General features: G+C 40.2%; 1 protein-coding gene across 1 annotated transcript in view; it reads right to left on the bottom strand.

Annotated features, from left to right (window-relative positions):
• The window catches only part of reln (reelin), a 376,824-nt gene that overhangs the window by 115,655 nt on the left and 233,352 nt on the right, over window positions 1-27,817 (bottom strand). The window contains exons 23-28 of the mRNA XM_060843157.1: window positions 27,027-27,164; window positions 26,361-26,547; window positions 25,283-25,488; window positions 24,273-24,444; window positions 10,114-10,308; window positions 1,037-1,272 (exon numbers count right to left, since the gene is read on the bottom strand). Of these exons, the coding sequence (XP_060699140.1) occupies window positions 1,037-1,272; window positions 10,114-10,308; window positions 24,273-24,444; window positions 25,283-25,488; window positions 26,361-26,547; window positions 27,027-27,164 (1,134 nt within the window). The remainder of the gene's footprint in view (window positions 1-1,036; window positions 1,273-10,113; window positions 10,309-24,272; window positions 24,445-25,282; window positions 25,489-26,360; window positions 26,548-27,026; window positions 27,165-27,817) is intronic.

Here is a 27,817-nt window from a genome sequence, read left to right as displayed (position 1 = left end):
TTCCATGGCATTCTTCAAAGAACAACAGGGCACTCACCTGATCTATATTCATTATTAAGCCAGTACAGTTTACCTGTGCATTAATCTTACTGCCATTTATGGGACCACGTAGTATGAAAATTGGCTGCCACCACACCTTTATTCCCACTTGTGAAGTAGTGGTCATGGTCAGAAAAATGTTATTCTGTCCTTTGCCCTATCTTCTGATCTAAGAAACCAAAACTGTATGCATGTACACATAAACACAGGAATAGAATTAAATTAATTTAAAATTAGAAAAAAAAGTGTATTACCCACACTAAAAATAATTAATTTTTAAATGCATTTAAATGCAGATCGCTTGAAAAGTTTGAAAGCTAAGGTGAAATGGTTACAAAACTACAGTGTTGTCAGGAGAAGAGCTGCAGGTAGTCTCAGACCACCTGCTTGATTCATTTTCAATTTGATACAGGGATACTTCAGTATCATTGCCCTACCATATGCTGAAAATCAACATGTCACAATGTGGTGGCTCTTTAACCAAACTCTACTCTTCTGTTTTAAAGTTAGAGAACAATTTCTGAGGATTGCATAAAAAAAGAAAATATGTTGTCTTCTTCATTTCTCTTGGGACCTGTGTTAACTGATGACATCAATATTTATCCAAATAAACACTGATACCCAAAGTGGACATTGATTCATTCATAAATAAGGATACTTGAATTCGCAGAGAAGATTTTATTTAAAGCGCAGTGAAGAGAGCTCAACTATTCACTTTTAATGCTTTGGCAAACTCCTTCCTTTGTTGGTGAACATCAAGTAAATTTTATTTATGTTTGGCTGTTAATTTTAATATAAAGCTACATAGAAAGTATGAAAGAAAACAGGTCATTGAGCCCAATGATTCCTTGGCATCATCCCCCAAACATCCATCTAACCATGTAGGCATAACCATAAATGTCTTCCTTATGTGTTTAACTAACTTCCTGCCATATGTCTGTGCTGCTCACTTCACTTACTTTCCGCGTTAGCTGAAAAATAACATTCCCACACAAACCTGGATGCGACAGATCTTGGGATAACTATTGTGACTCTTGTCCATGTTTCATAATCTCCTGTATAGAAAATTGTTGACTCCCTCAGTTCTCTTGAGCTTCCCTCACAGCCTTTGACCCCAGGAGATGCTGGGTAGCAACCTTCTTTTACCAATGACCAAGATCTGCCAGCATTATGAGAGTACTGAAGGAGGACAGGAGCAGCGCTACTGAACTGGCACTCGCATCCGATGTTCAGCTGTAATGACAAGTTAAAACAATTTTTAACAATCAGTCTTAAGATGTCGTAGGATAGTTATGTAACTCTATGTACGTATAACAAAGGGAGCAACGTTACTCGCTGTACACTATGTCAAAAGCTATCAAATATTTGAATTTTGTGTGTGTGTGTGTCAAGGCACTAGCACTGCTAACTTACAGCACAGGGATACAGGTTCAATTCCCACCAACTGTCTAAATGGGTTTCCTTTGCGTAGTTTGGTTTCCTTCCACAGTTGAAAGATGTGCAAGTTAGGTAGATTGGCCATGGAAATGCAGGGCTACAGAGATGGGGTGGGTCTAGATAAGATTCTCTTTGGAGGATTGGTGTGGAACCGCAAAGGTAAAAAGAACCATAGTTGGAGTTACGTACAGGCCTCCAAACAGTAGTCAAGAGCTGGGGCACAAGATACACCAGGAGATAGAAAAAAAGTGGCACTGATCATGGGGCATTTCAAGATACAAGTGGACTGGGAAAAGCAGGTTGGTAATGGATTGTAGAAAAAGGAATTTTTGGAGTGTCTACAAGATAGATTTTTTGAAGCAGCTTATAGTGGAACCCACTAGAGAACAGGCAGTACTGGATTTAATGTTGTGCAATGAAGCAGACTTGATAAGGGAGCTTAAGGTAAAGGAACCCTTAGGAGGCAGTGATGACTATATGATTGAAATTACTCTGCAATTTGAGAGGCAGAAAATAGAATCAGAGGTAATAGTAATACAGCTACATAAAGGCAACTACAGAGGCTTGAGGGAGGAGTTGGGTAGTATTAACTGGGAGAGGAGCTGAGCAGGGAAGACAGTGGAACAGCAATGGCGTGAGTTAATCAGGAGACACAGCAGAGATTCATTCCCAGGAAACAGAAGCATGGGACAGGAAGGATGAGGCAATCATGGCTGACTAGGGAAGTCAGGGACAGCATAAGAGCTAAAGAGTAAGCATAGAATGTGGCAAAGGCCAGGGGAAATCACAGAATTGGGAAGCATACAAAGACCAACAGAGAGCAACAAAAAAAGACATAAGGAAGGAGATGGGTTTAAATATGGGGGTAAGCTAGCCAGTAATATAAAGGAAGACTGTAAGAGTTTCTTTAGATGTATAAAGGGCAAAAAAGAGGCAAAAATGGACATTGGGCCACTGGAAAATGACGCTGGAGAGATTGTAGTGTGGGACAAGAAAATAGGAGTTGAAAAGTGTGGCACTAGAAGAACACAGCAGGTCAGACAGCATCTGAGGAGCAGGAGAATCTATGTTTCAGTCATAAGCCCTTCATCAGGAATAGCTAAGGGACCGAATAAATACTTCACATCAGTCATTCCAGTGGAAGACATAAGTAATATCCCAAAAATTCAAGAGAGTCAGGGGCAAAGCTGACCAAGCAGAAGGTGTTAGAAAAACTGAATAGGCTGAAGGTGAATAAATCAGATGGACTACACGTCAGAGTTCTAAGGGAAAAAGCTGAAGAGATAATGGAGGCATTAGTGGTGATCTTTCAGGAATCGCTAGAATCAGGGAGGGTCCTAGAAGACTGGAAAATCGCTAATGTGGCACCACTGTTTAAAAAAGAAGGCAAAAGACATAAAATTACAGGCCGATTAGCCTAACGTTGGTCATGGTAAGATCGCTGGAATCCATTGTGAAAGATGAGATTTCTGAATATTTGGACATGTATGGAAAAATAGAGCAAAGTCAACATGGTTTCATCAAGGGGAGGTCATGTCTGACAAATCTGCTAGGATTCTTTGAGGATGTAATGAGCAGGTTAGACCAAGGAGAGCCAATGGATGTCATCTACCTGGACTTCAAGAAGGCCTTCGACAAGCTGTCACACAGGAAGCTACTGAGTAAGATAATAGCCCATGGTGCTGGATGCAAGCTGCTAGCATGGATAGAAGATTGGCTGTCTGGCAGAAAGCAAAGAGTGGGGATAAAAGAGTCTTTCACGGGATGGCAGCTGGTGACAAGTGTGCTCTACAAGGTTCAGTGTTGAGACTTCAACTTTTCTTTTTATACATTAACAATCGAGATGAAAGAATTGAGGGCATTCTGGCTAGGTTTGCAGATGATACAAAGATAGGTAGAGTGACAGGTAACATTGACGAGGCAGGGAGATTGCAGAAGGATTTGGACAGGTTCGCAGAGTGGGCAAAGAAGTGGCAGATAGAGTACAACGTGGGAAAGTATGAGGCCATGCACTTTGGTAGGAAAAATAGAGGCATGAACTATTTTCTAAATGGGGATAAAATTCAGAAGTGTGAGGATCAAAGAGACTTGGGAGTTCTATTCAAGGATTCTCTCAAGGTAAACTTGCAGGTTGAGCAAGTTAGGAAGGAAAATGCAATGATCACATTTATTTTGAGAGGACTTGAATATAAAAGCAGGAATGTAATTCTGAGGGTCAACAAGGCTCTAGTCAGACCATATTTGGAGTATTGTGTGCAGTCTTGGGCCCCATTTCTCAGGAAGGATGAATTGGCCCTGGAGCGTATTCAGAGGAGGTTCATGAGAATAGTCTCAGGAATGAAAAGCTTAACATATGAGAAATGTTTGAGGAATCTGAGTTTATACTCAATGGAGTTTAGAAAGATGAGGGGGAGTCTAATTGAAACATACAGAATACTGAATTGCCTGGACAGAGGAGATGTCGGGAAGATGTTTCTATTGGTAGGAGAGACTAAGTCCTGAGGGCACATCCTTAGAGAAAAGAGACGACCTTATAGAACAGAGATAACGAGAAACTTCTTCAGCCACAGAATGGTGAATCTATGGAATTCATTGCCACAGAAGGCCGTGGAGGTGAGGTCATTGAGTATATTTAAGATTGAAATAGATAGGTCCTTGAGAATCAAGGGGATCAAAAGCTACAGGGTAAAAGTGGGAGAATGGGGTTGAGAAACTTATCAGTCATGATTGAATGGCAAAGCAAACTGGATGGGCTGAATGGCCTAATTTCTGCTCCTATGTCTTATGGACTTCATGGGCCAAATGACCTGCTTCTGCATTGTAGGGATTCTATGATGAGCTTGCAGATCTATGAAGGATCCATTCTGTATACAACTGTCGAAGTGCTGCAAGAGTTTGTCCGAGGGAATTTTTCCTTTATTTGATTTCACTGCACTTTACCATTGAAACTTACCTTCAACAAAGTCAGATACATTCCAAACCCAACAAAAGTACTATGTATAAATAGTGACTTTCACAAACTCAGGATGTGCTATAAGGAAGTCAGAGACAATGAAATGTTATGACTTTGTGCAGGCTGATGAGCAAGGTTCCATAGACCTCAATCAGATGAATGGTCAGTGTGTTTTTTTCAAAAATTAATTAACGGATTAATATTGAGGTGACACTGAAAGGTTCTAATGAATTTTTCATTTGAGGGAAGGATGAGACCATGGTTTACTGATCGATCCAAATTATGGCACAAATAACAAGAACACTGTCTCTTGAGCTGCACTGACAATGGTTTTTGACGCCATGAACCTCTGCCTTAGGCAAAAGGATTTCAGCCCTTGAATGGATTATGACCTCTGCATTACTTTTTTCTTGCTGTGCCTTGAAATTTACCTGCCTCCCTTAGAAAACACGTTGCAACGTTGGCTAATGTTCATGGCACTGTGAAAGGACATAAAGGGAACATTCCCTCACATGTATCTCATGCAGCTCCCCCTTGACTTCAGCAGTTCCAAGATTGTGATATGGTACAGGACTGTTCTTTACTGGGCTGGACATACATGACTGCTCATTTATCTACCCGTTTCTCTTCACTTTTGCCTGCTCTTTTAAAATTCTGGTCCCTTTGGTCTTGGAAAAAGCCGCTTGATGAGTTGTTTTGAGATGTCTTGCTCTTTAAATTCTGTCCTAATCTTCCCAAGTTACCAGTTTATCAAGTGGTGACTGTGCTCACAGGAAAGGATCTAAGAAGGCAAAAAAGGGACTAAAGACACAAAAAGCATTAAATGTAATATGAGATAAAGAAGCCAGGACCTATTATACCTTCAAAGTTAATGTTTGGAGTTCTTTTCTGATGTTTGAGAGATAGGACATGCCAAATAAGGAGAGCAGGAATGGAGTAGTGACAAAATAAAAGGCAATAATTACAAAAGGCAGTGTTCTGAGCTCAGCTCCCAAATATATTTCAGGCTAAAAATTAACATGTGAACACAAAATGCTTCAAGCAACAATCCTCTACCATTGTATTAATGGGCATGTCGACTTATTTATTAAAAGAGTTTTAAAAAATCATTTAAATACCGGGTAGAGGCAAGTCAATTAAAATGTTAATCATTATTTTGCTACTATTGCCTTAATTTAAAATGTGGTAATTCATCCCTTTAAATATTGCTTGCTTAGAAAATATTTTTGAAATACATGCAACATTATCCTCGTAAAAAATATATATTTAGAATTGTATGTGAGGGGGCTGCTGTTGGCTTGTGATTGCTGATTGAAACAATATTTCAACAATGACTGACATATACAGCTGAAATGTGTTTTCTATCATCTTTGTTGTTCCTTTTGTTTGTTGGTTAGAACATAGAACATTACAATGCAGTACCCCTGATTTTGCGCCGACCTGTGGAACCAATCTGAAGCCCATCTAACCTATACTATTCCATTCTCGTCTATATGCCTGTCCAATGACCATTTAATTGTCCTTAAAGTTGATGAGTCTACTACTGTTGCAGACAGTGCGTTCTACACATTTACTACTCTCTGAGTAAAGAAACTACCTTTGACATCTGTTCTATATCTATCACCCCTCAATTTAAACCTATGTCCACTCATGCTAGCCATTGCCATCTGAGGAAAAAGGCTCTCACTGTCCAACCTATATAACCCTCTGATTATCTTATATGTCCCCTCTCAACCTTCTTCTCTCAAACAAAAACAGCATCAAGTACCACGGTCTTTCCTTGTAAGATCTTCCCCCCCCATACCAGGCAACATCCTAGTAAATCTCCTCTGAATCCTTTCCAAAGCTTCCACATCCTTCCAATAAAGCAGTGACCAGAGCTATATGCAATATTCTAAATGTGGCTGCACCAGAGTCATATACAGCTGTAGCATGATCTCATGGTTCCAAAGCTTAATCCCTCTACCAATAAAAGCTAACACACCGTATGCTTTCTTCACAACCCTATCAACCTGAGTGGCAACTTTCAAGGATCTATAAATATGGACACCAAGATCTCTCTGCTCATCTATACTACCATGAATCTTACCATTAGTCGAGTACTCTGCATTCCTGTCACTCCTTCCAAAGTGAGTCACCTCACACTTTTCTGCATTAAACTCCAATTGCCACCTCTCCTGCAGCTTATCTATGTCTCTCTGTAACTTACAACATCCTTCATCACTATTCACAACTTTACCGACTTTAGTGTCATCCACAAAGTTACTAACCCATCCTTCTGTGCTCTCATCCAGATCATTTATAAAAATGACCAACAACAGTGGACCCAAAACAGATCCTTGCGGTACACCACTAGTAACTGAACTCCAGGATGAATATGTCCCATCAACCATCACCCTCTGTCTATTTTCAGCTAGCTAATTTCTGATCCAAAATGCTAATTCACCCTCAATTCCATTCCACCGTATTTTGTGCAATAGCCTACTGTGGGGAACCTTATCAAACACCTTACTGAAATCCATATACACCACATCAACGGTTTTACCCTCATCTACCTGTTTGGTCACATTCTCAAAAAACTCAATAAGATTTGTGAGGCAAGGCCTACCCTTCACAAAATCATGTTGACTCTCCCTAATCAACTTATTCCTTTCTAGATGATTATAAATCCTATCTCTTACAATCCTTTCCAACACTTTACCCACAACTGAAGTAAGGCTCACAGGTCTATAATTTCCAGGGTTATCTCTAATCCCCTTCTTGAACATGAGAGCAACATTTGCTATCCTCCATCTTCTGGCACTATTCCTGTAGCAATGACAACATAAAGATCAAAGCCAAACACTTGGCAATCTTGTCCCTGGCTTCCCAGAGAATCCTAGTATAAATCCCATCTGGCCCAGAACACTTATCTGTTTTTACACTTTCCAGAATTGCTAACATCTCCTCCTTATGCACCTCAATCCCATCTAGTCTAGTAGCCTGTATCTGAGGATTCTTCTTGACCACATTGTCTTTTTCTAGTGTGAATACTGATGAAAAGTATTCATTTAGCACTTCCCCTATCTCCTCTGACTCCACGCAAAACTTCCCACTACTATGCTTGACTGGTCCTAATCTTACTCTCATCATTCTTTTATTCTTGATATACTTATAGAAAGCCTTAGGATTTTCCTTGATCCTATCTGCCAACGAATTCTCATGTCCTCTCCTGGCTCATCTTAGCTCTCTCTTTGGGAGAGATTGTAATTTGGTCAAGGGTGCATTGAAGAAATATCAGCATTTGTGTGAATGAAAATATTTTCTCTCTCTTTCTTGTTTTATCACGAGTTTAAGTGCACCATGAGGTGAAAAAACTAGCAAGACTGAATAATCCAAAGGGTTTACTTTATTGCTTAGAATCTCAAGCTGTAATTCTGAACACTGGGGAAAATTAATCTGTGGTAATAAATCAGCTATTAACCTCTGAAAATGTTTATTATTCTACAAGCTTTCAATTATTCAGCTCCTGCATACTAGAAATTTATCAGAAGTTCTTATATGGTTCATTATTAGTTTTAAATTACCAATACATGGCAAATGCAACTCACAACAAGGATTTCATGAACACACCAGTTTTAAAAAAATCAGACTGAGATACAAAACTCTTTCTGCCAGTCTATCCAAGTAATAAAGACAATTTGACAGACTCTGAAGTACTACACTTACTATCATCATTTTAGTCAAAAATATTTTTGTTGGTGAATTCTCTTCCAGTTTCAATTATGTCTTTCCATCCTGTTCCAATAAACATCTATTTCCTTCTAACTTACATGAACACTAAATGCATCAATGCATCTGTTTCAACCATTCTATAAAGGTAATGAATGTTACAATTTCACTCATGTTTTTACAATGAAATTTCTTCTAAATCTTTTGCTGCTGACGGCTATCTTGTATTTCAAATCCCTTTTTCTAGATTCACCTTAACTGGAAACAATTCATGCAAATTAAGCCTAATAAATTTTGTCAGAATTAGAAAGATATTCACAAAGTCCCTCTTAACTTTCTCTATCCGGAGCATTTCTCTATCATAATCATTTTGCATCGTCACATTCATTCAGTTTTGGGAGCAGCTTTGTAAATTTGTGTTGTACGTTCTCCAATACTTCGATAGCCTTGGTGGAATAAGGGACTAAGCTTGTGCACAACTTTCCAAGTGTGTTTTTTCAAATTCATTCATGGGATTTAGTTGTCACAGGATAGGCAGCATTTATTCCCCAACCAAGGTACCCTTGAGTACCTGCCATCTAGAACCGTTGCTTTCGATGTAGTGTAGGGACATCTGTTGTGTTGGGGAGTTTCAACATTTTGACCCAGCCATGGTGAAGGAATGACGATACAGTTCCAAGTCAAAATGGTGTGTGGCTTGGAGGGCAACTTACAGGCACTGGTGTTCTCATGGATCTCCTGCCCATGACCTAGCTCTGGGTGGTAGAGATTAAGAGTTTGGAAAAATTGAGTGCTTTGTGCATTTTACATTTTGTGATATTAGGACAAAATTTGTTTGTCTGCTAATTTCCATATTTTGAACAAACAGTTTAAAATATTAGAGAAAACAATTTATTACAATAAATGTATTTGTGAATACCTCAGCATGATTGAGCTCTTATTCAGTTTTGTCAGACCTAACACAATGTTGATTAGACTCAGTTTCTCTTAACGTCAGCTGTATCGTCACCACGGAAAACATTTCGTCCAGAAAATATACTGGATTTATGGCAGCTGAATAGAACAAGAGTCTGAAAAATCTAATCCTGTTCTTGGCTTAATGGTGGATGAAAAATATTGCAAATTTGAAGATTTGAGTATTTTGAAGAAGAGATTGTCTTTGTATTCTGTCCATCATTGCTAACCCACCCAATACCACTAAAATAACAGACTTATTGTTTATTAATTTTACTTGTTGCTTGTAAGATCTTACAGTGCTTAAACTAACTTGTGCCACACTACTTCAAATATAATTTATTTGAACCATTTTAAGACATTTGACAGCAAAAGAAAATCTTATATACACGGCATCTTACAAAGATATCACACAGAGGGAAGCCAAGAAGCTCCTTATGCCTTTTTGGGCTCTCTGGTGGAAACATTCAACTACTCTTTCTTGCCTATTCTTTCTCCAAACAAACTTCAAGGGTTTGTTCATGTACATGTACATTCTTTCTTAATCTAGCAAACTACAGGCTAAATTCCCTCCCTCCCCACTGGAGAAACACGTCTATCTAATCGATGGGAGAAAGTCATAATGTCATGGGACGTGAACCAAAACAATATCTATCTTTCTATTTTTCTCCTACTTGCTCTTTTTTCTCTGTATGGCCTTCACACTCCTCTTTTCATCATCAAATGTCACTTTGTATCTGCTTTCCTCTTACACTCTTCCTTATCCTGATCTTCCCACAAGTTTATTCTTCCATTTGTTTCTTATGGTGTTTGGATACAATTCCACATTTTCTGACAAATTGTATGACTTATTGAACAAGTAAAGGTATGCAGGGATTATCCAAATATAACTGAATGAAATAAGAAGGGCCACTAAGATGGTGGAGAGGGAAGGTGTCGAATCATCTGGGATGGTAGTGAGGGGGTAAAAAGAGGCCTACGCCTTGGGAAGTACAGACCATCCAACACAAAATTGATACCTTAAACTGAAGTAAATATCGAGGTTTGAGAGTCAGGTCCCGTGTGACAGCAATCCGATCACCATCCGATTTCCCAAACACCATGGCTGAGGGGGTCATGGAACAGAAAGTCTCATTGCTACCCATTCCCTCATTAGCTAACATCAGCCAAATACTCAACTGACTCAGAGGGATATCATAGGAAGGTGTGTAATCCTGAAATCGAAACAAGAAACAAAAATTATATTAAATCATACATAGCAGCCCTTTATATTCCAGGAAATACAATATGGAAATAAAAAAATTATATGAGTATATGAATATATTATTGCTGCCACAATAAGTTTGTAAAAAATATAGAGGAAGTGTGTTTTAAAGTTAAAGGGGAGCTGTCACACATTTCACAGTTTGCGATTTAATGGTTTATTTGCTCGGTAATGAGAATTTAGATGATCCTTTTAACATCGGTAACGCTGCAGCAATGTTCCAATTAAACAACTGGCTTGGTTCAAAATTCAGTAATCTATCTGCAAAATGGAGCTTGTAAGCCAGCAGTGAGCTGCTTAATGTAAAGTTGCTTTCAAACGCAATAAATCCAGTTGAGTTGCCATTTGATGCTGGAGTATTAGGAACCCGAAACTAGATAATATTAGGATAACACATGTGGAATAGATAGATAAGCTTCTTACTGCACTATTTATAACAGTTTCATACTCAATGTGCCAATGGAACAGATGCACAAGTGGTCTCAGGACATTCTTGCAAGGCATTCTTGGAAAACCCATCTCCATTAAATGTATCTGAATGTCACCATTTGTATACGGCAAAAAGCAGGATGCAGTGTTATCTTTGAAAGTGCGGATTTTCACTGACAAAATCCATACTACAAACAACCAACAAGTCACTGAGGTCATTCACATGCCTCTGCCATTGGCCACAAATATTTCTGGCTTCAAGACACTCTCAGGTTTTGATAACAATCCACTAAATGTATCTTTAAAATGCTGCTGACAGCATACACTTTCAAAATCTTGATTTAAATAATTCTTCAGAAGAAAAATCAAATGTAAAGTAGGGCTTTCTTAAATGACCAATACTAAGTGCCATAAAACACTGGTGTTTAAAGCAGGAAGTCTGTAATATATCAGACTACAGAAAGGCCACAGCAACATAAACAAGGAAAGAGCAATACAGTAGTATAAAAAGTCTGCTTCCTGAGTACAATCTTTTCACCTGCTCTCAAAAAGCAACCATCTCACAGTGAATAGATTTTATTATTGAATTATGTGATGGAACATCCAGTACAACGGGATGATTGATTACATTGCTGGGCCAATTATTATAACTTCATGCTGTTCTGCATGACAATTCATATATATCCAAGTTGTTATCCGTCATAGTCAAAGCAATGGGCGACAGTTTTGAGGAATGAAACAATTTCCATTTCTGACAGTCAACACTAGTAGTGAGCACTCATATCAGGAATAGCAGGGATACTCTGACTCATTGATAGAAACAAGGCCCCCTAAAGCATTGTTACAGTATTCAGCTACCATATTGGTAAATACAGATTATCAAATTTTAACTTCTGTCATCTATCTCCTGAGACTTTTGATTGACCAGTTGTTTGTGGATTGATGGGAAACTTGCCAGTGGTGGCATTCCCATGCATCTGCTACCTTGTGGTTTTGGTGGCAGAGATAATGGGTTTTGAAGATGCTGTTGGAGGACCCTTGATGACTTTGCTGTTGCAATGCACCTTGTAGGTAATGTAAAATGTTGCTTTTGTGCATCAGTGGGATTGAATGCGGAAGGTGGTGGATGGCTGAGACCACAGTTGTTTAATTGTAGCTAAGTATTTAAGTATCTTTGAGTTCTTGGTGAGTGGTCATCTTTCCAAGTTACTTTTTCACCATTTGCTGTTTTCCAAGGCTGCTTTGTCCTGGATGAACCCCTGCATTCCATTAGTTACAGGTGGACCCACAATGCCATTATGGAGGGAGTTCCAGGATTTTGACCAAGTGAAAGTGCAAGAACAAGAATATATTTCCTCATCAGAATGTTAGATAGATTTGTGGAGTCAGGAGGTTGGCTACTCACTGCAAAATTGTTTGTCTCTGACCTGCTCCCCAACCCATTGGCTCCAGTGTCAGGGCTCCTCGATGTCACACTCGACCAAATGGTGCCTTGATGTTAACAGCAATCACTCTCACCTCACTTCTGCAATTAAGCTCTTTTGTCCCTGTTTTAACGAAGGCTGTAAAAAGATGAGCGAACAGTCCCTGGCAGAACCCAAACTAGGGGTCACTGAGCAAGTTATTGATAAATAGGTGCTTGCTTGATAGCACTATTGATGACAACGTCCATTTTCCTGATGATCGAGATTAGATAGTTAGAGCACTTGGTTGCAAAGGATTTTACTGTCTTTTGTGGGGCAGAACAATGGCTCCATGGTTAGCAATGCCACCCCACAGCGCCAGGGACCCAGGTTCAAATCCAGCCTCAGGCGACTGTCTGCGTGAAGTTTGCACATTCTCCCCATGTCTGTGTGGGTTTCCTCTGGGTGCTCCGGTTTCCTTCCACAGTCGAAATATATGCAAGTAAGGTGAATTGGCCATGCTAAATTGCCCACTGTGTTCAGAATGTGTAGGTTAGGTGCATTAGTCATGGGAAATGTATGGTTATAGGGTAAGGGAATGGGTCTGGGTGGGATACTCTTCAGAGGGTCAGGTGGACTTGTTGGGCCAAATGGCCTGTTTCCATATGATAGGGATTCAATGGCATGATATTCTATGATAGGACATGCCTGGGCAATTTTCCACAATGCTGTGTCTATGCTACTGTTGTAGCTGTACTGAAACAGCTTCGCTAGGGTTGTGGCTAGTTCTGGAGCACAAGCTTTCAGTACTGTTGCCAGACTACTGTCAGACCCATAAGCCTTTGCAATATTCAGTGCCTTCAACTGTGATTTGATATCAAGTGGATTGAATAGAATTGGTTGAAGACTGGAAATTGTGATGTGGGGACCTCAGGCAGAGGCCAAGAAGGATCATCCTGTGAAGGTTGAAAATGGATGCATCAGATTTGGCTTTATATTGAAGTGCTGGGATCTCCACAGCATAAAGGATGGAATTATCGGAGGAGCATCCTCATCCTGTTGGTTGTTGAATTGTCCACCATCATTCAAAGCTGCATATGGCAGGACTCTGAAAATGAGTTCTGATGCATCGGTTGTGGGATCAGTTAGCCAGTTATTGCATGCTGCTTCTACTGTTCAGCATGATTTACTTCACCAGGTTGACACCTCATTTTTAGTATTGCCTCTTACTGCCCCTGACATGCTCTCCACTCTTCATTGACCTCCTGTTTGGATAGTAACAGTGGAGGAGATGATCTGCTGAACCATGAGGCTACAGATTATGGTTGAATATAATTTCGCTGCGGTTGATTTCAGTGACTACTTTGAGCACAAAAGAAAGAACATAGGTTCAAAACACAGAACCTATCCTGACCATCTGTCTCTCTCACTATCCCTGTTCCCAAATATCTTGGAAAACAGCAAATGGTGAAAAAGTAACTTGGAAAGATGACCACTCACCAAGAACTCAAAGATACTTAAATACTTAGCTACAATTAAACAACTGTGGTCTCAGGTTCAAAATCTAATGTTTTGAGAGCTCTAAGAACTGTAAAGCTGCACAGTTTCTATTCTTGTGAAATACGTTTTCCATTTTAGCATAAAAACTTATTACATCTATTTATGCATGTGTTTAGTGATGCGATTTATTTCTTTTTCTTGGAGTTCGTAGGTAATAAAATTCTTCTTTCTTTCACATATAATTGGCTTTTCATCTTGCTAAAGCGCTGTTTTCATTGAACTGTGACGGCCAAATGCGAAAAAGAAATCAAAACATTTGTTGCAACACATCTGAGGGGATTAAAATAAGGGAACTGATTTCTCTCTTCGCACCTGGTGGTAACAATACCCACAGAGCAGGGCCGATCTCATTGGATCAGACTGATATTTTTATTTGCAGACCATATGCCTCGTGCCATAAGAACATTTAACGGCAGCAAACCATGTCCTTCACTTCACCTACTCTGAATGGCTTTTCTTTAACCAGTGATTGGGAGGCATAATGTTGCTGTTTCACTGATTGAATAAACTAATGAGGATCTGCTAAGCTCAGGAAACCATGCCATCAGCTAGTTGTGCCACTTAACCAGGAGTATGTTGGATTTCTATGATATTAAAGATTGGAGTCCAGATTTTCCGTTGGCATTTTATGCTGCAGTAACCAAGCTGGGAGATCAGCCAGGGAACTGTTACAATGACCTCTAGCAAACTCTCTCATGTTTGGTATTTTCCCACCGAATGTGATGACGAACAATTAAATGTATCGGATAAATGTTGGTTTGTGTACTTAAAATTGCTGCCAAATATAGTTTAATGACAAGCAATTTTTAAAATCTCCATAGCAATTCTTTGCTCAAGCATATGATAAGTGTCCATGATATAACAATAGACATGAAAAGATGTAAATCCATGCATTGAAGCAGCTGGCAATATTCTATTGCAGCCATCTGCTTTAGGTATAACTACTGTGCTTTTTGGGAAGGAGCTCCAGGACTTTTATCCTACAACAGTGAAGGAACAGCAATATATTTCCAAGTCAGGATGGTGCATGATTTGGAGAGGAACCTGCAGGTGGTGGCATTCCCATACATCTGCTGTCCTTGTCCTTCTAGTTAGTAGAGCTCAGAGGTTTGGAATATGCTGTTAAAGGAGAGACTTTCTGTAGTGCACCTCATGTATGACACATATGGCTGCCATTGGGTGTGAGTGTTTAAGGCAGTGGATGGGGTTTGATCAGGTGGGTTACTTTGTGATGGATATTGTCAAACTTGTTGAATACCGTTGAAGCTGAACTTATTCAGAAATTATTCTGGTAGCTTGAAAGTTTTCCATCACACTCCTCATTTACGCACTGTAAGTCATGGACCAGCTTTCAGGAGAGTATGGAATTTACTTGTTGCAAGATTCCTAACCTCTGACTTGCTATTATAGTATGTGGCAGTATGTATGTGGCAGGTCCAGTTTAGTTTCTTATCAATATTAACCACCTGGATGTTGATAGTCATAGCAGTGTTTTCTCTAGCTGACAGTACAACCCAGCTCACCATAAAGTATGGTGAACTTTGTCAAGTTAGCAGTGACCAATACCAACAGGCCAATTTAACCAATCGCTTTTGAGAAATTTTCCATTTCTAACTTGGCTGCAGTTGAGAATGGTGACAGTCTTCTTCAACTACTCCTTGTGTACAATTCATCTATGATGACTGGGTTTGCATACTTGCTCAAAATCAAATCTTCTCCACTGCAGAGGAACCCCTTTGAGGAGGAATGGCAGTGCAGGCAGTGCAATGTTCCTCTTGCAACATGTATGAGGTGAGGGAAGCCATTAGCGTCCCTGCTGAGTACACTTGCAAGAAGTGCACCCATCTCCAGCTCCTCCAAGCCCGTGTTAGGGAACTGGAGCTGGATTTGGATGAACTGCGGATCATTCGGGAGGCAGAGAGGGTCATAGATCAGAGCTTTAGGGAAGTAGTTACTCCGAAAGTTCAAGATAGATGGGTGACAGTGAGGGGGAGTGGGAGGAGGGAGCCAGTGCAGGGACCCCCTGCGGTCATTCCCCTCAAGAACAAGTATACCGTTTTGGATACTTGTGGGGGGGATGACTTACCAGGGGCAAGCAACGAGGTTCAGGCCTCTGGCACGGAGCCTGGCCCCGTTGCTCAGAAGGGAAGGGTGGAGAAAGGTAGAGCGATAGTTCTTGGGGACTCGATAGTGAGGGGTACAGACAGACGGTTTTGTGGGGGCGACAGTGACTCACGTTTGGTATGTTGCCTCCCAGGTGCAAGGGTACGTGATGTCGCTGATCGTGTTTTCCGGGTCCTTAAGGGGGAGGGAGAGCAGCCCCAGATCGTGGTCCACGTTGGCACCAACGATATAGGTAGGAAGAGGGGTGAGGATGTCAGACAGGCTTTCAGGGAGCTAGGTTGGAAGCTCAGAGTTAGAACAAACAGAGTTGTAGTCTCTGGTTTGTTACCTGTGCCACGTGATAGAGAGTCGAGGAATAGGGAGAGAGAGCAGTTAAATGCGTGGCTACAGGGATGGTGCAGGAGGGAGGGATTCCGGTTTCTGGACAACTGGGGTTCTTTCTGGGGAAGGTGGGACCTCTATAAAAAGGATGGTCTACACCTGAACCTGAGGGGCACCAGTATCCTTGGGGGGAGGTTTGCTAGTGCTCTTTGGGAGGGTTTAAACTAACTCCGCTGGGGCATGGGAACCTGGACTGTAGCTTTAGGGTACAGGACCTTGAGTGTAGGGAGGTTATGAATAATGCAGCGATCTCGAAGGAGGGTGCCTGTAAACAGAAGGGTGGTTTGAAGTGTGTATACTTCAATGCCAGAAGTATAAGAAATAAGGTAGGTGAACTTGCAGCGTGGGTTGGTACCTGGGACTTCGATGTTGTGGCCATTACAGAGACGTGGGTAGAACAGGGACAAGAATGGCTGTTGCAGGTTCCAGGGTTTAAATGTTTTAGTAGGATCAGACATGGGGGTAAAAAAGGGGGAGGTGTGGCATTACTTGTCAAAGATAGTATTACAGCAGTGGAATGGACGATGGAAGAGGACTTGCCATCTGAGGTAGTTTGGGCTGAGGTTAGAAATAGGAAAGGTGAGGTCACCCTGTTAGGTGTTTTCTACAGGCCTCCTAATAGTCCTAGAGAAGTAGAGGATAATATTGCGAGGATGATTCAGGAAAAGAGTGAAGGTAGCAGGGTGGTTGTTATGGGGGACTTTAACTTCCCAGATATTGACTGGGAGAGCTATAGCTCGAGTTCATTAGATGGGTCGGTGTTTATCCAATGTGTGCAGGAGGGTTTCCTGACACAATATGTAGACAGGCCAACAAGAGGTGAGGCTATACTGGATTTGGTTCTAGGTAATGAACCAGGCCAGGTGTTAGACTTGGAGGTAGGTGAGCACTTCGGGGACAGTGACCACAACTCGGTGACTTTTACTTTAGTGATGGAGAGGGATAAGTGTGCGCCGCAGGGGAAGAGTTATAGCTGGGGGCAGGGAAATTATGATGTAGTGAGGCATGACTTAGGATGTGTGGATTGGAAAAACAGGCTTCAAGAGAAGAACACTAATGAGATGTGGGGATTGTTCAAGGAGCAGCTACTACGTGTCCTCGATAAGTATGTACCAGTCAGGCACGGTGTAAAGGGCCTTGTGAGGCAGCCGTGGTTTAGTAAGGAATTGGAATCCCTTGTGAAAGGGAAGAAGGCGGCATATGTAAAGATGAGGTGTGAAGGTTCAGTTGGGGCGATAGAGAGTTATAAGGTAGCCAGGAAGGATCTAAAGAGAGAGCTAAGAGAAGCGAGAAGGGGACATGAAAAGTCTTTAGCTGGTAGGATTAGGGAAAACCCAAAGGCTTTCTATAGGTATGTCAGGAATAAAAGGATGACTAGGGTAGGTATCGGTCCAGTCAAGGATAGTAGTGGGAAGTTGTGTGTGGAGGCAAAGGAGATTGGAGAGACACTAAATCAATACTTTTCATCAGTATTCACTCAGGAACAGGACACTGTTGCTGATGTGAATATGGAGTCACAAATGATTAGAATGGATGGCCTGGAAATATGCAGGGAAGAGGTTCTGGGAATATTGGAAAGGATGAAAATAGATAAGTCTCCTGGGCCTGATGGCATTTACCCTAGGATCCTATGGGAAGCTAAGGAGGAGATAGCAGAGCCATTGGCCTGGATTTTTATGTCGTCATTGTCAACGGGAATAGTACCAGAGGACTGGAGGATAGCGAATGTGGTCCCCTTGTTCAAGAAAGGGAGTAGGGATAGCCCTAGTAACTATAGGCCAGTGAGTCTGACTTCAGTGGTGGGCAAAGTCTTAGGGAGAATGGTAAGGGATAAGATTTATGAACATCTGGATAGGAATAACGTGATCAAGGATAGCCAGCATGGTTTTGTGAAGGGCAGGTCGTGCCTCACAAACCTTATTGAGTTCTTTGAGAAGGTGACTAAGGAAGTGGACGAGGGTAAAGCAGTAGATGTTGTGTATATGGATTTTAGTAAGGCGTTCGATAAGGTTCCCCATGGTAGGCTAATGCTAAAACTACGGAGGTATGGCATTGAGGATACATTAGAGGTTTGGATTAGGAATTGGCTGGCTGGAAGGAGACAGAGGGTAGTAGTTGATGGACTATGTTCATCTTGGAGTGCAGTTACTAGCGGTGTACCACAAGGATCTGTTTTGGGACCATTGCTTTTTGTTATCTTTATAAATGATCTAGAGGAAGGACTTGAAAGCTGGGTAAGCAAGTTTGCGGATGACACAAAAGTCGGTGGAGTTGTGGATAGTGAGGAAGGAAGTGGTAGGTTACAGCGGGATATAGATAAGTTGCAGAGCTGGGCAGAAATGTGGCAAATGGAATTCAATGTAGCTAAGTGTGAAGTCATTCAGTTTGGTAGGAGTAACAAGAAGATGGATTACTGGGCTAATGGTAGGCTACTTGGTAGTGTGGATGAGCAGAGGGATCTTGGTGTCCATGTACACAGATCTCTGAAAGTTGCCACCCAGGTAAATAGTGCTGTGAGGAAGGCATATGGTGTACTGGGCTTTATTGGTAGAGGAATTGAGTTCCGGAGTCCTGAGGTCATGTTGCAACTGTATAAGACTCTGGTGCGGCCTCATCTGGAGTATTGTGTGCAGTTTTGGTCGCCATACTATAGGAAGGATGTGGAGGCATTGGAACGAGTGCAGAGGAGGTTTACCAGGATGTTGCCTGGAATGGTAGGAAAATCTTATGAGGAAAGGCTGAGGCACTTGGGGCTGTTCTCATTGGAGAAGAGAAGGTTTAGGGGAGATTTGATAGAGGTGTATAAGATGATTAGGGGTTTAGATAGGGTTGACAGTGAGAACCTTTTACCGCTAATGGAGTCAGGTGTTACTAGGGGACACAGCTTTAAATTAAGGGGTGGTAGGTATAGGACAGATGTTAGGGGTAGACTCTTTACACAGCGGGTTGTGAGTTCATGGAATGCCCTGCCAGTAGCAGTGGTGAACTCTCCTTCTTTATGGTCATTTAAGCGGGCATTGGATAGGCATTTGGAAGTTATTGGGCTAGTGTAGGTTAGGTAGGATTCGGTCGGCGCAACATCGAGGGCCGAAGGGCCTGTACTGCGCTGTATCTTTCTATGTTCTATGTTCCTTTAAATCTGGAGACTATTTCGTTCGACTCTGCAGTGTGAAAGACAGAGTCTCATGAGGCATTAGACTACAAATTGGTGGAGGATACTGACAGCAGGCTGACCAGCTCTTGAGAAATAAATTCAGGGAAACTTTTCACCACCAGCTGCAGGTCAAGGGGCTTAGGAGAGGAAGGGCAGATGTTGGTAAAGCTGTGAACCACCAGTGAAGCTCAATTTGAACTGCTTCATTCATCACACCTGTTTTTCTACATTGTCAGGTTAGTGTTGGGGTGCCAATTGATTCTATTCTTGTTGATGAAGTGGGCGGGGGTGGGGGTTAGACTTGTCCAAGTCTCTAGCATTGTCACCCACTCCAAATCAGATACTGCAGACCAGGAGTTCCCCAGGTATCCAATCTCTCTCTCTTATCATGAACCCCAGTGGTTAAATTGCTGAGTCACATGCCTGTGCATATGCTCAGAGAACAAAGGCAGCACAAATATGGTGCAAATCACGTCCCGGGAAAGCTTAACCCAGGATGAGATAGATTGATTTTGCTTCTGATTTCCAGCATTTGTGGTTCTTTGATTTTTTTTTCACAAAGCAGGCTATTTGATCGTTATCACATTGTTGTTTGATGAAGTTTGCTATGCTATTCTTGAAATTCGTGAGGTTGTAAAAGTCACTATATAAATACAAATCTTTTTTGTTAAGTTAACAAAATGAATCAAGGAAATAATGGGTTCTGGACTTAGAAACACACCTATGTCATTTCTGAAGAATAATTGTTTATTACGAATCCTCTAAATTGTTATCTGGCAACCACAAGTAAAGGTTTACTCTGTCCTCTTCTTATCTAGAACCCTGTCCAAATCTAAATTTCCCTACAACTTTAATTATCTTTGTTCTGGGGTTTTCATCTTTGGTAAAGCTGTACAAAAACATACACTTGACAGACAAGATGAAACAATTATTTTAAAGTAGACAATACAACTAGCCTGATCTCTGTTATTTAAGTACATCCTTTCTCAACAAGGCTCAGTCAAGGTTTGGACCTTCTGCAGGCAACATTAAGCTTTTTCACCCTTCAGGAAAATATAATGACCATTTCTGGAGAAGGACCAGAGACTCCTCACGGTATCTGTCCCACTGTTGAACTATCTATCATTGGACATCTTAGTTGTTTAACAATTGAACACCATCACCTCTATGTATTTAAACTTAACAGCTTTAAAATGTTGTAATGGCCCATTGCACAGTAATACTGATTAGACAGAAGTCCTAATTTTTGACTGTAGATGGTGAAGCCCATCTGAAGAAATATAAGTAACAGGATTCTCAAGGAGCAATAGTGTAATGTGGTGCTTCACTCAATTTATTGCGAGACATTCCCTGATGCTCTCTGGGAAGCACAGGATCAGGGAATCAGCTCTGCACATTCACTGTCAGTGGAAGTGGCTGCCATCTCCATCTGTCAAATAGGCTTTACCTACAAAACACAGTGTGCTTGAGTACAACTCCTCTATGGACATTATGGAGCATAATTCTCAGCAAACTAAACACCTTCAGGAATGAGATTGAGTTGTGTTTGAATCTTCAGTGTATATTATCAGGCAACAACAGTAGTTGCTTGATGCCATCTCTAGAGGATTTCATCTTGTTGTAGAAACCATTTCTAAAGCTATAAAAGTTCTTAATAAAACTGTGCAAGCCCTCCCACAGATTCAGCAGAGAAATATGCTTTATGTTGTTCATTTTTTCAAGCACTCATGATTAGCAGGAATTTAAATAAGACTCTCCATTAGCTTTTCACTGGTACCATCCTAATTTGGATTACAGGATTATTGTGGCTTCCTAGATGTTAGCTGTGAAGAATGGCTATGCTGTCAAATCATCGACTCACTTCGAAACAAACAGCAGTAGCAAAGAGCTGTATGTGACTGTTCCTCTTGTATCAAATACTGGAGATTAGTAATTCATGTGAGTTGAGGGAAACAGCTAGAACACACTTTGATAAATTTCTCTGGATTTAAGTATGTCTCAGGACTGAGGCAAGCTACTTTAACCTGTTAAAGGATTTTGTATTATATATTTTTAAAAACAAGTCAGTTGTTGCTATGGCTATGAACAGCTAACTCTGAACAATTAGTCTAATTTATTGCAAAGCTCAAAAACTGAAACTATAAAAAACATGCAAGTCATTCATAAAAATCATAAATGCTGAAAACTGATTAACATTCTAAATCTCAAAGATTATGGAATCTTTCAGCTACAGCTCTGGCAGAATAAACATTTCAGAATTTGACATTCTTATCTTTTACCCCAGCTTTACATAGACTACAGCCTTGACTAATTGTAATCAGAATTTATTATTAATGATAAAACATTTCTCCATTCTGATGACCAAATTTTATGGGAAGATGTGTATAAAGTTCAAATCTGCTTCCTGAACCTATTACCATAAGCAATTCCAGTCACAGGATTATGTTCAATGCATCAAGGACATAGGTCTATATTTTATATTGAACCTGCTGCTCCAAATAAGTGTACTTAAAGTAACAGGATTTACTAGCGTCCAGACATGATTGATAGTGAATTAGCAATTCCAATATTAATTCTCTGGAAGCAAGTTGCAAGGTTTCACTTGAGTTAACTGACATGGCATACAGTCCTGATTGGATTTATTTCATCTTAGTCCCCAGAGTTTCAACGTTGAAATAGATACAGCAGCTCAGTGAAGTTACGGATCTTTAAAACAAATATTTAACAAATAATACTCAGTGGTACAGAATTTTATCTTTGTTGAAAAAAGGACATACTTTCAAAGCTTTTCATTGTGAGCTCATCAGGACAAATTCAATAATTCTGAATTCAAAAGGGAGGAATAATTTAACAAAATTAACACTCTTATTAAACAAAAGCATAGAGGCAATAGTTCCATGCTAATACCTCAATTAATCAGAGTTGCCAACCAATCAGCATCCTTTGTTATGCAACATAAGTTATTAATCCCTTCGAAATTTGACATTTTGGCAATTTGTGTGAGTTCTGATGTGTGCAAGATATAAAAGTTAATTACATAAAATTGCTATTGCTGAAAGTTGCTGAAACTATTAAAAGGTAAATTGTCTTGATTTATTAATCTAGTTATCTGCCTTACGCTTAAATATTGAAGTTCTCATTGCACTTGCCCTGAAGTAGCAAGCAAGGTGATTTTTTTTGAAGTGTCTCCATTACTTTGCTATTCTGCATTCGTTTATTTTTTTACTTAAAAACAGCATCTCTACTGGTTTAATTGAGACCTGTTTTACACTGGACAAATGGGAAGCTCAGGAAAACTCAGATTTCCCTTCTGACTTTGGGATAGGCAAGCACCACTAATCCAGAATCTGGTTTCCAGCATCTGCAGTCATTGTTTTTACCTAACCACACAAAGTGGCCAAGAACAGGCTGATAGCCATGTTCACTATCCATGAAGATGGCCTCAACCAGGACCTTGGGTTCATGTCATACTACAGGTAACCCCACTGCATTATACACTCTCTCTCTCTCACACACACACACACATTCTTACATACTCAGACACTAATGCAGACCCTCTCTCATACGCACACACATACACCTCCCACACACACACCCATGCATGCACCCTCTCACAGGTTTATAATCAATTACACTCACACACACTACCAAGCTTGCACGCACACGCTCACTCTCTATCTCTCTCCTGCACACGTACACAAATATACATTTATGGGGTGCATTTATATTTGCAGAATTATATTTGCAGATGGTGCATTTTTTGAGCAAAATAGAATGTATCTGCAGTCAGTCAGTGCAGGCAGTCATTCTATGTAATATCTGCAAATTCTACTTTGGAAATAGAACCAGTTTGACTCAAGATTGGGACACAGACAGACTATAACCTCACACCTTTCGGGCTTTGTCTGAGCTAAAATGTCACCTTTTGTGACAAAATCTTAAATTATTTTGAGAATATGAATTAAGTTCTGGGATTTACATATTAAAGAACCAAAGCCAGCAAATCCATTCTAAAAGATGAAAAATCTAACAATCTAGGTTTGTTCAATGTATCATTGTTTCACTGTAATCTTTTGCTACAAATTCTGTGTCTTATGGTCCTGCTTCACAATCACCCGATGAAGAAGCAGCACTTTGAGAGCTAATACTTCCAAATAAACCTAGCCATAACCAGGTATTGTGTGATTTTTAACTTTGTCCACCACAGTCCAACACTGGCTCCTCCAAATCACAGATTTCCCTGGGCCAGCCAGATTTTGTGTTCAGCTCATATTCTGGGATGTGGAAATTAACATTAATAATACAGTTGTAAAGAGACTTAAACATCAATAATTACTATTAACATTATAATACCAAGTGAAATAGTCTAAATAAATTTTGCATAAAAATACAATCACTTTAATTCCAGAAAATGTAGGGTGTGGGTTGCACAATTTAAATTGCTATTTGTTGTTGTAATTATGTCAAAACTCATTTGTGTTAAGTATAATCTAGTTGAATCTAAAGAGTAAATGCCTGAAGCACAGTAAGGATTGATTTTCCAACTTATTACATGAACAAATCTTTCATTGTACTTTATGATGTGTCTATGCATTGTTAGGAATATCATTGACGGAGGTCAAGGGGAATGTCTGTTCTAGCTCAGCAATGTCATCACGAGTGAAATCAAAATTTAATTAACCACAAAAAGCTTGAGCAAGAGGACGAAGTAACATTTGATTTTTAACTTGTAAATGCATTGAAATTTATTTTACACTGTTTCTGGCAGGAGATTCAAGAATATTTGTCATAATACTTTTTGTTTGTTGGTCAACTGAAAATCCTCGATAATAACCCTACTATAAAGACGATCACAGCTGTTACCTGCTGTATAGTTGGTTGAATGACAGGGATAATCTGTTTCTGTCGTTCTGATAAAATAATAATGTCATCGATAGCCCACTGGTCATATCCCTCACCAGAATGAACGGGCTGCCACCAACGGAACCGTGTGCAAGCAGTCTTCGCAGAAGCCGGAAGTTCAAAATAAACAAATCTGTAGAATGAAATATAAATGATCCAAAACAAAATTATTTCTCTTTAATTTTATTATTGATCAGTATCTTTCTTTTCCTATTGCTCAAAAATGAAAAATCTAATATCTGGCCTTCTGGTTGAACTTTATCTTTTTCTTCCTTACGGGTGTAGATGCACGCCTTTACTTAATTCCTTACTCTGACGGAACTGATGAATCCAGTAATACCCATTGCAAGACAGTATTGGCCCAAACCTAAAATGCTGCAGCAATGTAGCACAGCTGTGTCCACTGCCCGAAATACATTGACCTGTGGACAGCAGTGCTAATACCACGTAGCTGAGGACTCTTGGTGCAGTGGTAAAGTCCCTACCTCTGAGCCAGGAGGCCTGGGATCAAACTCCATCTGCTCCAGAGGTGTGCAATAATGTTTCTGAACAGGTCAATTAGAAAATATCTAGACCACATGTGGCAAACATAGCTTCAGCTGAAGCAACAGCACTTCAGTTTTAATACAAAGCAGAAATGAGAGCTGGCACTGAAAGCAGGACTTTAGCATAAAATGATGTTGGTCATGTTTTAATGAAAGATTTGAAGAAAGTACTTTTGGAAAATAACTTGGTGCTGCATGATGCAATAATACCTAGTCTCATAATTTCTGAGATCCTTGGCTCAACAATTCATCACTTAACTGTAACTAAGAGTACGCATCAAATAGACAGAGTTGAAGAGTATATCATCCATGATCGACCTAAATGCCAGAACAAGTTCAAGGGATTGACATCTTCAGTGTATGCTTCATTGACTAGATAAAATAAGTAAGGCATGAGAATAGATATGCATCCTTTCTGAGGCATACCTGGGTTGACTGTAGTCAGAAAAATACATTTCTGAAAGCAGGTGCCAGGTTATACCGCCATTGTTGCTGTATTGTAATAAAACACCCTCCTCTCTGCTGTCTGGTGTGTTACAGGAGCCTGTGTTCCCTCCAATCCGAATATAGAACTGGATAAAGTCCACCCACTGTGTGTCCAAGTCCCAGCTGACCAGCTGCCTCTTCCCATTCTGCATGAAAAAGTAAAGGTGATACACTGTTAATGTTATAGGATCTGATTGTTTTATTTTTGTTTAATATTGTTGGAGCACTCATCCCAATGTACAGAAGAATTGCTGGGAAAATTACTTACAAAATGTAGAGGGTGAAAAAAATATCTAAGGTATTTGTTCTGTGCAGAACATGAGAAAGCAAACCTGTAGTCTTGGACTAGATCTCAGAGGAAGGTTTTCTTTCCTTCATCTCCAAGACATAGAATATATTTTAGATTAGATTAAATTACTTACAGTGGGGAAACAGACCCTTCGGCCCAGCAAGTCCACACCGACCCGCCTAAGCGCAACCCACCCAGACCCATTCCCCTACATTTACCCCTTCACCTAACACTATGGGCAATTTAGCATGGCCAATTCACCTAACCTGCACATTTTTGGACTGTGGGAGGAAATCGCAGCACCCGGAGGAAACTCACACAGACATGGAGAGAATGTGCAAACTCCACATAGTCAGTCGCCTGAGGCAGAAATTGAACCTGGGTCTCAGGCGCTGTTCAGCTTACCTCCCGCACCTCATTCAAGTAGTTATCCTTCAGAACCTCAACAGTGGGTGCAGGTCCTGAGTTGACACCCATATTTTACAGGAGGGGCTACTAGAGATGCATATTCTATGTGATGTTCCTTTGCTTTACATTGGGTCATCAGTCTAACACTCTCATCGCCTGATGGGGTCACTGAACTCAAGATGCAAGTTATTACGGGATCTACCATTTGTTTAATTTCATTTAAACATTTCAAAATGGTGTAGAAATTCTCATGTTATGGTAAAACCACGTTCTTTTTGAACAGATACTTGTTGTAGTTGTATTGAATGAAGAGTGAATTACCTCTGAGAAGTAGAGTGATGAACCTGAGGAAATGACTCCACACCCTTGTTCCGGTTTGACGATTTGCCCACCAATAACTACCTGCCAATCATTTTTTATCACAGCCTCATTCTCAAAGTCACACGTCACTGTTGAAGGTAACATGGCCTCTGGCTTACAGGCAGATCCATGATAGCCTGGATCACATCTTTAAGGTAAGAAAACAACAATCTCAGAGACTGAATTGTGACTATGCAGTTACGCATTGTTCAAATTAGTGGCGTTTTAACTAAATTTTCTCTAAAAGGATGATAATACAGAAATTTGATGGAATCTCAACAACGTAAATATAAATACTGTCTGATAGTTACACAAGCAAATGAGTGCACAACTAAACCTAACAAAATATGAAATAAGATAAAGGTATTTGGGTATAAGTTGCCCTGTCATGGCTTTACTTTGGTTTCAAGCACTAAAAAGATTCTTCATAGATTCCGAGATCCTTGGTTTAACATTTTATCATTTAAGAGTATCTAGGGGTATGCATCAAGTGGGTAAACGGAGTTGAGGAGTAGATCATCCATGATCAAACTAAATGATAGAACAGGTTCAAGGGACTGAATGGTTTATTATACTTTTTATACACAGGCACAATATTAATATGTATACATTATTACATCTACATACTTGCAGAGTCCATTATGACACCAGCCATGTCCATTACACATTTCAGGACATTGTTGACCAATATAAATATCATCTAATGCCCATTCATCTTGAACCATATAGTAACTCTGGCTCCAGCGAAAACGTGTAGCACTTGACCTGAATGCATAAAAAGGAAAATATTACTCAAAATATTTTTATTTATTTATTAATTTTAAGAATAGATGGTGAGTGCAAGAAAATGTAGAGACCACTAGATGTGAGGAACTTGATGGTAATACTAGTCATTGTTACAAAGTAAAAGGGAGATTTGTTGAAATGGGAAGCAATGACATAACATCACAAGAGTAGGCCCCCAGAATCTCAGGCCAATCCTCTGAAGACATGAATTCAAATAATCATGAAAGGAATTTCAATTAAATTAATAAATCTGGAATTAAAAGTAATCCAATGAAAATAACAAACCCATTATCAATTGCACATAAGGGGTAGAATCTTTATCTGTCTGGCATGAAAGTGACTCCAGAACCACAGGAATGTGGTGGATTGTTAAATGCCCTCTGAAATTGCCTGGCCACTCAGATTGAAAAATAGGAATGAAATTGGATGGACAACCCAACACCAAACTAGGCACCACCACTCCCAAACTGATGGGTCAGTACTCCTTCATGTTAATTACTAAATGGAAGAAGCACGGGCACAGAATTTACACGAAGGGCATTTATCACTCAGTAGCCCCACTCCTGACCGAACTGTCTGAGTCCTATAGGACATTGCTGCAGGTGGAAAAAGAAACAACAAGAGGGAAAAAC

Source organism: Hemiscyllium ocellatum, chromosome 23, assembly GCF_020745735.1.
Source record: "Hemiscyllium ocellatum isolate sHemOce1 chromosome 23, sHemOce1.pat.X.cur, whole genome shotgun sequence".
Lineage (NCBI taxonomy): Eukaryota > Metazoa > Chordata > Chondrichthyes > Orectolobiformes > Hemiscylliidae > Hemiscyllium > Hemiscyllium ocellatum.
This window is presented reverse-complemented; position numbering and strand designations above follow the sequence as displayed.